Consider the following 13,671-nt stretch of genomic DNA (forward strand, 5'->3'; position numbering starts at 1 on the left):
CTCTAAGTGGCACCGACTGTATAATCTTGGGCAAGTTACTTAGCCACTTTGTGCTCGAGTCTTCATCCGGAAGTGAGCATAACAGTAGTACATGCTTCATCAGGCTCCCGCGAGCACCCGGGAGTAAGCACACGTCGCAGGCTAGAATACAGACTAGCATATGGTGGACGCTGCGTAAGTGCTGGCTATTCTCTGTGTTTAGTGCCATGTTTATGTAAAAATAAACAGTGAGATGTTGGGTGAGATTTTTTTTTTCCTTGTATTGGTTTGCATGCAACTGGTATTGACTTCCAATGGGTGCAACATATTGATGTTTTCCATAATATGTATACATCAAAGATCGCCAAAGCCCATTCCTGGGCATTTATCCCAGAGAAGTAAAACTCACGGTCATATGAAATCCTGTACACAAATGTGTGAGGCAGCTTTACTTGTGATAGCCTGAACGAGCCCAGATGCCCTGCAGCAGGTGAACGGTTAAACTGCGGTACGTGTACACAGACAACGGAATATTACTGAGTGACACATGGGAACAGATGACTGATACATGCAAGGACTTAGGGAAAACACCAGGAAATTATGAGCAAATAAGACGAACCGATCCCAAAAGTTTCAATACTGTCTGATTCCACTTACAGAATGCTTTTGAAATGACAAAATTTTAGAAAGGGAGGGCAGATTAGTGATGTACAGGGGTAGATGGTCATGAGGGAGGGAAGGAGGTAAATCCCTTCTGTAAAAAGGGATTGTTGTGATGGAACTGTCTGGTATCTTATCTGTGGTGACGGTCACAGGAACCCACGCATGTGATGAAGTTGTATAGAGCTAAGTACAGACACAAGTAAGTGTAAGTAAATTTAGGGGAATTTGAAGAAGATCAGCCATGTCTATATCCTGGATATGATGTGATACTATAGTTTTGCAAAATATTACCACTGGGGAAAATCTTACCATTGGAGGAGTATGTGAAAGAGATCTCTCTGTATTACTGCTTACAACTCCATGTGATACACTTACCTCTCCAAAAATTCCAATGAAAATTTGGAATTTCTCATTGCCACAGTCTAAATGCAGGTGAAGAATGAAAGTTTTCAATATATTCAGGTGACAACAAAGCTCCTCTCTGTATTTTCTGGCATGAAGGAAAGCACTGTTAAGAATCACCCTGAATCTACTGAAGACACATCACAGAACTATTTAATAAATACAAACATTATGATCTCTTGTAGTTAACGTTGCATAAGCTAGACTGATTATTCCTCGCTTTTGTACGCGTCGTTAGTACGTTTAACGGTATTGAGATCCACCGAGTGCCGTGCACAGGTTTCCGAAGCGACCTGAACATCGCCTGCCTTTCTCTGAAGTGTTTTATTATTCTGAGTCAGGGCAGCTGAATCTCCCAAGGTATGAAGTTGAGTTTGAGATAAAAATATTTTATCTGCCCTTACAGCAAATTGAAAGGCTATATAAAAGGTTTTGTTATTGCAGTGTTTTCATAAATATATAGTAAACATCTCTCACAGTGGGAAATCCAGCACAAAATACAATTTTCATACACAGCCATTCATGTGGCTCGCACAGGAAGATGAAATGACCCAGAGATGAATAAAAAAAAAATAATAGTACTGGATACAACTTTTAGCAGCCTCCAGTCCCCGACGAACACACACAGCTGGATGGATAAGGATCATGATTTTCCAGCACCGCTGATGAATGACAAGTGGTCACAGCATCAGGAGAATTTGGTTTTCCTCTGTGGCAAAACCATTACCGTTAACACTTAGACTTATCATTTTTAGAAATTGTCAACACCCAACCACCCCATTCCAGACAGCATATTGACCCCAAACCTTAGCCAAAATCTGATTTTGCATCAAGTAATTTTTTAAGTTTCTTTTTCTCCTTTTAAGTCTCTCTTAGGTACATTTATCAAAGCAATTTGGGTTGCCTATGCCTAACACAGAATATCTACATTGGCGTCGACACCAATCTGTGTCAGTTTATGGGTAAAGAGGTGATAATGGATTATTGTTTGCAGAATGAAAGCTCTTAAAAAAAAATAAATTTTTATTATCAAAATAGCGTACACTTGTCGAAAATAAAAAGGAATAAAGGTATAATCTTAGAAGCAAAAGGTCCATCTCTCCCCGGGTCCTCTCCTAGTCACACTCCACAGTTACCATGAAGATAGTCACCGCTTACAGTCCCTTGATTAGCTGTTGCAATTGTGCCGTCTACACAAAACAACTGCATGGGTGGTTTTGGTTTCTAATAAAGTTTTTTCTAACAAATTTCTGAAGCTTGGGCTTTTGTTCACTTACAACATCTTAGATGTAGTTTCACGTCCAGGCAAATCTACTTTATTTCTTTAATGTGCCTTGGCATCCAATCCCCTCCCATTAGGCATTTCGTTTCCACCAGTTTTTCTGCCTACTGTACACTATATTGCAATGAACCAACTTGCATCTTTGCAAACTCCAGCAATCACGTAAATCATGGAGGCAGAAATGGTGGGTTCAAAGCATATATACATTTTTCAAATAAAAATATCCACATTGCCCCCTACAAAAGACAGTCACATCCCACATTCTCTCCAACAGTGTATAAAATGCCTGTTTCATCAAGCATATTGTTTTCCAATATAACACATGAAACATGCACATATAGGTAAACATATGTACACACATATGTAATATATGTATAAACATTTTCATATACTTGTACTTTGTATTTATTCTTCTGAAAACTATATTCATGTCCTTTGCCAATTTTCTTCTGTGTCATTATTCAATCTATATGTCTACTCATCTATATGTCTACCCATCTACCTGTTCATCCATCGATCTACCAATGCTTATGCTGTCAAGATTATAAAGTTAATCCTAATACAAGGGTCACAGGGACTTCCTAGGGCTACACAGATCTCCTGCTCTGTGTTAGATTCATTTTTCACCAGTGGTAGAACAATGATTCCTATAACTTTGAGTCAAAAAGAGTTTTGAATGGTCTTGGAAGTCACAAAGTTTCAAATTTGATTAGCAATCTTTCTACTCACTAGCTGTTAGTAAACCTGGGGAAAAAGAAAATCTCAAGGTTCCGTCATCTTTCATAAAAATTGGGTATAAAAAGCGCACCTGCCTCATAAGAGTTGCGGGGAGCATGCGGTTCAATAATGGATATCTAGGAGTCAGCACAATGTATGGCTCATTGCAAATGCTCAACCGACAGTATCAGTAAGAATGATAATTATGTACAATTCTATATATTGAGCAATTAGCAAGTGCAGCGCAACAAAATCCCGTTTTGTTTTTTGTTCAGCAGAATTTGAAACCTGAACCGCTTCTAACATTGATGTAACTTTCATATGTTTAGTTCCCTGGGAAAAGTTTACAATAAGGACTCAGCAGAAATCCGTTTTCTTCTTGTTAGATACATTTCTTTTAATGGTACACAAAGTTTATCATTACTCACCTTTTCCTAAAGGCAGATTCACATTAAAATGTGAAACTGTATTAGAGTCCTTTTATGCTTGATATGCAATAAAAATGTCTATTTTAATTCTCAATTACTTAATTTTCTATATATTATACATATATCCGTGTGTGTGTGTGATTTAAATTTTAGCACTGCATGCTTATAGACAACACCCACAGGACCTCACTGGTAGTCTTGACTATGTGTGTTTCTTCCCATTTTACCATTGAACAACAAATTCTGGTTTCATTTTAAACTATTTTCTGAACGAACTCTTAGATGGAATAGGTATTCCACAAAAGCCAATTCGATGAACTGTATTAAAAAAGGACATTCGACGATAATGGATCCAACATCAGTCTTTTGACAGTTCTGAAATGGAATTCACTCTTGGCTTTCTTTGTTCAAATGTGAGTTTATTGGGCCTGAAATATAAAGGAAGAACACTAATGTTCTCCACTTCCAGCCCAGTTCCTGCACGGTCCCGGAGTTTGGGGGTGGGGGTATAGATCAACAGCCCTTTTCTTGCTTTAGTTTTGCTCCATGGGCAGAGCCAAGCTGTTTAGGGGTGACCCACTCCCCCTCATACAAATACATCTGCAGCTTACCCCAGGTAAAATGCAGCCTGGGCTTGTAAGTTGTGGTTAACCATCTTTGGGCATTTTTTTAGGGCAAGAAATAGTGAGCAGATACCTATGCACCTACACTTAAGTCATGCACAAGGTTAGATGGGAAGGCTGAGACAGCTGACATGGAACTGACAAGTATCAGACCTGGAGTCCCCACCATAGTAGCTTGCATTCAAGATGTGCGGTATTTCCTTCCAAAGGACAAACCCATACATACCCTTGATAATAAATTTTTAAAAACACAAAGTCTTCCATCCATTTATTCATCCATTCAGCTGAAATGTACTGAGGCTCCCTACTCCTGTCTTGGTTTTCTGGATACTGCATGTGTATGTGTTTAATTGTACACTTGCAAGATCTTTTTTTTTTTTTTTTTCCTCCTAAAGCAGAAGAGAATGTGTCACATTGGCATTTCTATATAAAAATCGACTTAAATTGGTTTTCTTGTCATAGCATTTGCTACATGCTAAAAATTCAACTGAGAATGAGATGGGCATGGTCCTTCCCAAGGCCTAATTGAGGGATGATAAACAGATTGGTGTTAGCAAGATCAAGGTGGGAATCTATGTGCCCACGTCCAACTTCACCCACCCATCACGGGTAACACCGGGTTTCCTAGAAAGCTTTAAGAGCATTGGAATACAAAGAGTTAAGTTTCTTGAAGACCCCATAAGAGATCCATTTGAATAATTTCAATTTTCAATAGGGAATAAAACAGAGATCGTTCATCTTGTCAATCATACCCTTCAGAACATTAGTATATTCCTTGGTGGCTTTTGTTGTTGGAGATACCATGGCAGAAAGAACTCACAAGTCCTCCAACCCTGGTGAAGTGCACAAACAGGAGTATTTAAATAGTGAATAATAAACCTGTGGACATTATCATTCACATTCTTTCAGAACAGTTAAGTTAGTTTTCTTAATCAACCACCCCCAAATGAAACTTAAAAATGCCTTTTGTTTCAAAACTGAAGTATTACCTGAACAATTATGCTTCTGCACATTTAGAAACTCCAATTATTAATCATGGCAAAGTGGCTAGGAGCACAGACTTTGGAGTTTAAATCCTAGCTCTGCCACTTAGAAGCTGTGTGACCTCAGACAAATTACTCAACTTCTCTGGGCCTCAATTCTCGCTCTGTAAAAAGCAGACAGTATCAATACCAACCACCTAGGCTTGTCCTAAATATTAAATTAATTGACATTTTAAATCGTTTACAACAGTGCTTGGCAAATATGAAACACTATTTAAGTGTTTATTTAAACAAATGAGCAAATATGCCTACATGCCAAGCATTTAAAGATGAGAAAGAAATAATGCCATTTGAATACTGAGGAAGAAGAAGGGCTACATGGGAAGGTTCTTAGATTTGCTTTTCCATAAATCATTTATTGATGTTACTTTTCTCTTCTATTGACATCAGTACCATGGAAAGAAATTATTTTCCAGCACTTGTCTGACGTAACACTAAGTAAATTGGGAAAAAAATAGGCACTTAAAATCACAATGACCCACATCATATTTATAAGGAAAGATTTTCAAAGTAAGCAGCTGTAACAATTTTAATCTCACATTGTAAGGAAATATGGACCTTCTGATTTTCCATCATGGTCCTGTTCACAGCATCCAATCAGAGATTTTCAAAGTTTAATAACTGAAATTCATGAACCTTATCTACTGCCTTGAAAAGTCAGACTGTGTATATATTAGTCATACTATCACGATATTGCATGGGGTATGATCACTCAACCTTGGCACTGTTGGCACTGTGGGCCACATGATTCCTTGTTGTTTGTGGGGTGGGACCCGCCCTGTGTATCATAGGAAGTTAGCAGCATCCCTGGTTTCTACCCCCTCGATGCCAGTAACAATCCCTGCCCAATGGTGAAAACCAAAATGTCCCCAACATGTTGTCACGTGTTGTTATGGGTTGGGGGAGCAAACTGTTCCTGGTTGAGAACCACCAGCCTAGGGTATCTGGTAAGTACTTATTGTGTGTATCTTTCTAAATTTAGATTAGTAAATTTCAGTGGCATCTTGGTATACTGGAATCAGAAAATTCTGGACTCTAATCACCTTTTCAAATTATAAGAAAAGCTGGAAGATGGCTTTCCCAGCTCTAAATTAGGCATAGCAATACCCACCTTGCAGAGTATGGTAAGTACCACAGAAAACATGTTAAAGCTCCCAGCCCAACGCCTGATACCCAGAGCCAATTAGTAAGTGCCCGGGAAGAAAACCACATGATATTGTTATTATTGTAATTGTTGATAGGTTATCACAGCCTCAGCCTCATCATTATAATAAAAATGGAAGACCTCTAGGCATCCAACTACAACGGATAAAACTGTGACTCCCATCTCCTTAGCAGAGAAGCAACTGATTTCCTAGTAAGTAGAGGTTTCAATTAAACAACAAAGAAATACATCAATAGTAATGTAGTAAACATAGATGCAGAATTATAAAGAAAAACTGAGGGCAAGCAGAGGCCTCCATAATATACAGTCATCAAGAGGTCCTCTTTGCAAAGCAAATGCTGGGCAAATAGAGCACCTTGACTTGTTAGGTTGTTGTTTTTCCCCGTTGAATTGGAAGCATGGGGTAAATGGTCAAAGTAGACAGGCTTCTTGATTGCTTATGTGTGTTTGTGTAGGCTCTTTGTGTCATCAAGGTAATTCAAACCAGGTTCAAAAATTTCACCAGCGAACCAAAAACTGTAGATAATTCAATGTGGCTGGTTTGGACTGCTAATTACTCTGTAGGGGAAAAAACAAAGGACCATTTTAAAGAACAGTGAGCTTCGGCTAATTAGAGAAGCATGAATCCAGAATTCTAGACTTTACTTTTTTTAGAAATAGAGAAAAAGTAATAAACATGCCCACCATTGCATAAGAAAAAAAATACATATATCACTGCCATCTTTAGAAGCTGGATACACTATTTCTACCATAATTACATCATTTCTTGAAAAGTCTTCTCTGGCCTTTGTGATATTGGAACTAGCTGAAAGATCATTCACCATCCATAAACGCTAGGAAACTATTGCTTGTCTTCCTTTTCCTTTAAACCGAATCAAAATAATTTCATGAGAACTTGCAAATACAAAATTGCAAGAATTGCAATTGTTAAGAATGTGCCATTGATCCTATTTACATTAGCAACTTCAAAGTATTCAGACATCATAAGCAAACGTGAAATGGAGACCCTTCAATACCCTATAGATTATGCAAGCACCTAACCAGAAAGAACACTTTGAAATTTTTATGGAGCAGGAAAAATTGGAAGCGTATTAATTTAGGCAGTGAAATTGGGCTTTTTGTCATTTTTAATTGCTTGAATTCATAACCTAGTTTTGCTGAATCAAAAACGAGTTGCTATAGCTGACATAAGCTGTTTCGGCCTTTTGGGCAAACACGCACACACAGAAATCCCACAACTTTTCATATAAACTTTATTTATATTAATAAAAAAAACCTGAAAACTGTTTGGGGCATTATAGTTACTGAATAATTTAATATACAATGGTTTCCATGCCAAGCACCAAGTATTAAATGCTGACTTTTAAAGATTTATTTCTTTCTCTTAGTACCGTGCAAGTGTAGACGGTATAGCACGAATATCAAATCCTCAAGACTGCTATCCTGGATATATATGATTTAATCCACATAAATCAAAAGCACAATTACAAAATTCTTCATTCTCTTATTTGTTCCTGTTTACTTTTGCCCGTAAGATACACAACTGCTCAACCCTGCATGAAAACGAAAGAAAACAAACAAAAGAATGAGGGGATGGGTGAAACCATACCTAACCGGTATGATGTACACTATCTGGGTGATGGGCACCCTTGTAACTTTGTCTCAAGCAGTCCGAAAGCAATCCACATAACCAAAACCTTTCCCCCCATAATATTCTGAAATTAAAAACAAACAAATAAAAGTGTAAATCCAGAAATACAAAGATTCAATGTTTTGGGATCTATAGCAAAATAAAGTCTAAAATGTAAAAAAAAAAAAAAAAAACACACAAAAAACCACTTTAAGGGTCTGTGCTCTCCCCTCCCATTTATGTTTGTCATAAAATCAACATAAGATGGAGATTAAAGACTCATAGAAAAAAGGTTCATTATAATTCCATTAGAATTACTCTCAAGGAACTTACTTCGACTCCCTCTGTGATAACTTCAAGACTAACACATGTGAAATTTAAAAATAAAAGCTAAAAATTAAACAATGTATTTCATATATTTTGTTTTTTACCTACTTTCCACTTGTCAATTTTGCTCAAAACATAATATAAAAATTGCAACTGAAGACAAAAAAACAAGACCAAATTTACCTTTCACTGGATGTGGTAATATTTACGTTCGAGATTGACCCATTCAACCAGGTTCTCTATACTTAAGGACAATAAGGAATACGTACTCTGATTCTCAAACTATGGCAATACATGTCATATAGTATCATAAAACATCATAATATATTTTCAAAATTTTGCAACTATAATTTAGAAGAAGCCAATTGTTGCAAAAAGCCCTTTACTGAGCTCTGCTTCAACTTTTGTATGGTACTTCTCGTGGAGAGACAGAAAAAAAAAGAAATGAAAGTGATCAGCTGGTCCTTTTTAAGAGCAAAAAGAAACACAATCAAATAAAAAAAAAATTAACTACTTTTGTTGTACTTCAATAAGCCGGCCCACAAGTCAGCACTGATGGTTGTTTCTACCAAGTCCGAGTAAATACAGATTGAAATGAATCCAGACTCTAAAATGAAGACAAGTAATAGGAAAAATAGAAGTTTGAGGGATAAAGTTTCAACAGACAAATGTGAAAATATGCCTAGCCCAGTAAAGTAATAAGAGACAAAGAGCACTTTTGTACAATCCCTCATTTGGCGATAACAAAAATACAGCTTTCTTTCCACGTAGTAAAAGCCTTTTCCAAGAGTTGCTTGGTTAAAATGAAATGACAAGAAAAGTTTGAATATTCACTTTTTATAAAACCAGTGTACAGTAGAATTGCTTGATACTAAATAATTCTTGTGTGAGCAGAGAATTCCCCCCCCCCAAAAAAAACACACATTCCGATTATCCTTCAGGATGCAAAATATTTGTTTAAAAAATGTAGCGGAAGATATCTGAAAAGATTTCTGTGCTCTACGAACAATGATAAAGACAGAGGCAAAGAGACACAGATGGATAAAAAGGAGAGGAAAGAGGGAAGGAGAGAGAGGGAGGGAGGAACCCCTCCAATTACCCCCTCCACCTCTTCAGAGAAGAATTCCATCTTCGTAATCTGAGCATTCTAACATGGGCGAGGCATGGGCATGTGTGGGGAGTCCTTGCGCAGATAGGAGTTGGAAAATCTTGCTGCTTCTGTGAAAATGCTGAACGCTGCCTGCATCCATCCCTGTGAACCTGAGTGGTAAGAAGCTGTTGCTGACTTGAGTTTACTTCCTGGAAGAACAACCCTCTGCAAACTTGATCGTAGCAAACCACAAACGCTAGTCACTCCGGCCCACACACACATTTTTACTCATAACGTTTGGATTTTCCGAGCACACATTTTGATCAAAAATAGGGAACACGTTTGAGCAAGATTTTATAGTCTTAAGGTATAGAATGCACCACGCAACTACCCAAATCAAGAGATGATTACACAATCATTTTTTTTTTACTGCTTCGATTATAAACCGCATTCCTTTCTGTGACCAAAATTAAAATCATGTCAACAATGAGTAAATGAGATATCCAAAGATGCTCAGAGAGTGACTCATGTAGCAAATAATTTAATAAAACGTTACTAAGATGATAGCGCCAACAAAACTTTTGGATTCAGAATTCCCCCCCTTGGATCCCTCTTCAGTAGGAAGGGGGAGGACGCAGCTCTTTTGTCAAAAGAAATAAACAAACCCCCCAATTTCACTGTAGTCTGAGAATAGGCTAGAGGAATCGGCTGAGATTGAGACTTCCAGATGATCCTTTCTAGTCTGACGAAATGTCGTGTTCAACACTTTGGGTATTTTTAAAAAAGCCTGGCAGTTGATGCCATCGCTTTTAGAAGGCAAAACACATTCCCCCTCCTTTGATCTCTCCAGAACAGCAACTCTCATTCCATTTACTAAAATGGTACAGAGCTGGTTTCTCGAGTCAGAGCATATTCAGTATTGTCAACCGAATCTCTCTTCCCTGGGAGTGGAGAGCGAGTACACCAGCACCGCTGGCACGGGAGACATGTTTACACAGACGTGCAACGCATATGCACACACGCGCGCACACACGCCCGCTGCAACGTGAGCGTGCCAACTTTCCACATGCACGACCCATCTGGCCACTCATTCCCCAAACCTCTCATTTAAAGAGCCGCGCATCTCTCGCAAAGCCGTTGCTAGCCTATTGGGACTTGCACATCGGTTCTTAATAAACGCTTATTCATCTCCGGGAATAAAGTTAAACGGAGCCAATGAGCATTGGCAATGAAGTTACCCACCAACTTCCAGTCGGGAAAGAAAAATCGATGCATCTCCGGGCTCCCCAGTCCCTCTAAACGGCCCCCTCGCCCTCTCCAGGCGTCCGGGCCCCCTCGGGGCGCTCAGGGCGAGCCCCTGCACAGCCTGCGAGGTCCCCGGAGCCGGGCGTACATACCGTGTCCCGTGCACCCGCTGCAAACGCAGCCTCATCCCTCCATCGCGGCTGTGGGTCTCCCGGTTCCGGCGGCGGCCAAGTCCCCTGTTCTAATCAGCAGCCGCGGAGGCGCACACGCCGCCACCGTCCCTGCGCTAACGTTGGACAGCGGCTGACGGCGCCTCCTCTGCCACAGGCAGCCAAAAATGTCAATTTGCACACTCCTCCCCCTGTCGCCCGCCCCCGTCCCTCTGCAACCCCCTCCCGCAGAGTCAGTGGGCTTTGGGAAGCTTCTGCACAAGCTGCCTCCTCTCCCTCTCCCGCCCTCCCTCTCTCCCTCCTCCCCTGACAGTGTTTTAGAGCCTTCCTCGCTTGCCTTACCTGAAGGGCATCTCCCACGACTGCAATTAGCTGCCAGGATTTCATCGTCGGCTGCAAAGTGCCGCCTGTTTCCTCACCGGGAGAGCACAACACGGGAGAAGTCCGAGGCAACAGCAAACGGCACCCACGTGCTAGCAATGTAAATGACTCCAAGTCATCTGTCGTGCGCGCCTCGCCTTCGCTCGCTGGGGCTGCCTGGCACGGCCGCCAGCAGGTGCAGAACGCCCCAGGCGCGCGGGCACGAGAGCGAGCGACCCGCTCGAGGAGGCAATCAACACCCTGGGTGCACACAAAGGGAGGCCACCGCGGCGCCGCGCCTGGGTCCACGGGTCCAGCTTTCCCCGGGCGGCCTCGGCCTCGGTCCGCGCCAAAACGCTCGCCAAGTGAGCCGCCCAACGTGTTTGCAAAGTCTTGCAGCTCTGGGAAGGAAGTAGGTGCCGAGGCTGCGTGGGTCCCGCCCCCACGCTTCTGAAGCACTTGCAAAGCACCCAGCTGGCAGCAATATCTCCGCTCGCCCTCTCTCTCTCTCTCTCTCCCGCACGTGTCCCTTCCCTTGTTCTTTCAGGCATTAAATATGTACCACATGACAGAATAGGGCACCTTGCACGGTCCCCTGAGTCCGCACTTGACAACCAATTTTAACTCACAAGCAATCAAATGTCTAAAGGCGGGATATAAGCACTTCCAATTACTTACGCTACCCCTGCATTATTCAAAACGTCCACGGGACGGTATTTATGACTTCCAGTGTGCTACCTCACCTAGCAAAGATGGAAGACCCCACGCCCCCACCCCACACAGCTGATGTGCTTTCTTCCCTGCTACCTCCACCTACCTCCAAGAAGCAGGTGTACTTTATTTAGGAGTGAAAGCTCAGGGATCTCAAATCTTCTTCCAATTATGTACTAAATCGAGAACACTCCATCTAGCCTGCCTTCAGGAGGAAAACATCTGTTGTCTCCTCTTGGACTTTAGAGATCACCTTTTAAATGTGTTTGCCTTGAATAATAATGGCATCAAAGTAAAATCCCCCCCGCCCCCCCAAAAAAAGTCCTCATGGATCTATTTTGTTTTCTTTCTTTCCTGGTTGTTTTGCTTTGTTTTCTTTTTGGCAAATAGGCCTGAGTTCCACCAGGTGCTAGCTATCCCCAACTTAAGTGTTGGTTTTGGGAGGGACCAAACTATTGACTAGCTGGGAGTGAGACTTTTGAATTAGAAAAACCAGTTGTTACTTTTTTTTTCTTTTTATTTTACAGTGATAACTGCAAGCTATATGCATTAAGATGGCCTTGCTTCTTCAAGCACTGATCAGTTGAACAGGAAAGTCCTATTAGTGGAAGAAAGTTTCAAGTACATATATCCATCCTATATTTGATTAACAGTGAGTGAAATATTCATTGGCTTCCTGTGTCATCTTCTTGGGGACTTTATTTTAGTTAAAGGTCTGTGCACAGCTGATTAGGATTTTATATATTGGTAAGCAAATATTAAAATGCTAATAAATCTTTCAAATATTTATTTTCCAATTTATTACAGCTCCATACCCAGAGGCAATAGTTCCAGTTTTTTTGGAACATGCCAAGTCCTTACATAACGATCATCCATCTCTGTCACACCAGTAACAAAATAAGGAGGGTTGTGTTTTTTTTTTTTCTTCTGTGCATTAAGTGTGTTTTTAATATGGCATTAATACAGTGTTTAATTTTCTCCTTGCGGAGCTAAGAAAACTTTATGTGTGTTCTCTCTGTCTGCCTTTCCTGGGGGCAGTGGCATTTAAAGAGCGCTAAGATAACATTAGGTAAAACTGTATTTCACAATGATGACACGGTGCAGAATATACTATACTCCCTGATGATTTTAAAAGTTAACTTCCTTGTATCATCCCCTGGACATGGTTTTCAACAGCATCAGGTAAAATGGCAAAATGGTGTTTAGACTTTTGCTTAACCAGAACCCTGTGTAATTACAGAGATTCACAAATACAAAAGCTTTGTTATTATCACAGCACAAACTGGCATTCCCAGTGGAATAATTTGATTCACAGATCGGCTCACAAAAGCAAGGTTATCCGAACTGGAGCGTGGTGGGGGTGGCCAACGGAGAGACAGCAAACCCTAATTACAACCCCACTGTCCCCACGTTCTCCAGCACATATGGCTATTTAATCACAGAGTGTGACAACCTTGGCAGATGTTGCCAGACCTGGTTATTGATATAAATTGCTATTCTCCCGTGTAAGTGACACAGCAAAGAGTTAAAACAGCGTCTGCACTCACCCAAAGGGAAATAAAGGTCCACACTAGCATCTGTAGCGACAAGACCCGATGATACAGAGGCCGTTTCCTTGCTCCCACCTCATAAGGAAAGCAGCAGTGGATGAAGTCCCCAAAACCAAGAGTGACAGGAGAGTCTCTCGTGGGCACTCTAAATTGGTACTGTCACTCTGGAAGCTGCTTTACCAGTAACTTATTTAAAAAGGAACATGTGCACATCTTGTAATTGCACAGCTCGACTTCTAACATCTGCCCTAGAAAGCACACATACAAGACATGCTCATGGATAAAA

The 13,671-nt window shown here is 40.6% G+C and overlaps 1 protein-coding gene across 19 annotated transcripts in view; it reads right to left on the minus strand.

Annotated features, from left to right (window-relative positions):
- The window catches only part of RBFOX1 (RNA binding fox-1 homolog 1), a 1,926,172-nt gene that overhangs the window by 981,438 nt on the left and 931,063 nt on the right, over positions 1-13,671 (minus strand). For 6 of the 19 annotated variants that reach the window (XM_069486177.1, XM_069486175.1, XM_069486161.1 and 3 more), the window contains exon 1: positions 11,107-11,266. The exons of 12 other annotated variants lie outside the window; for them this stretch is intronic. In XM_069486177.1, coding sequence (XP_069342278.1) covers positions 11,107-11,151 — 45 coding nt within the window. In that variant the 5' untranslated portion in view covers positions 11,152-11,266. Of the gene's footprint in view, positions 1-10,746; positions 10,906-11,106; positions 11,267-13,671 lie in introns of those variants that run through there. One more of the 19 variants, XM_069486182.1, reaches the window with a different exon arrangement.

This window comes from Eulemur rufifrons, chromosome 14 (genome assembly GCF_041146395.1).
Source record: "Eulemur rufifrons isolate Redbay chromosome 14, OSU_ERuf_1, whole genome shotgun sequence".
Lineage (NCBI taxonomy): Eukaryota > Metazoa > Chordata > Mammalia > Primates > Lemuridae > Eulemur > Eulemur rufifrons.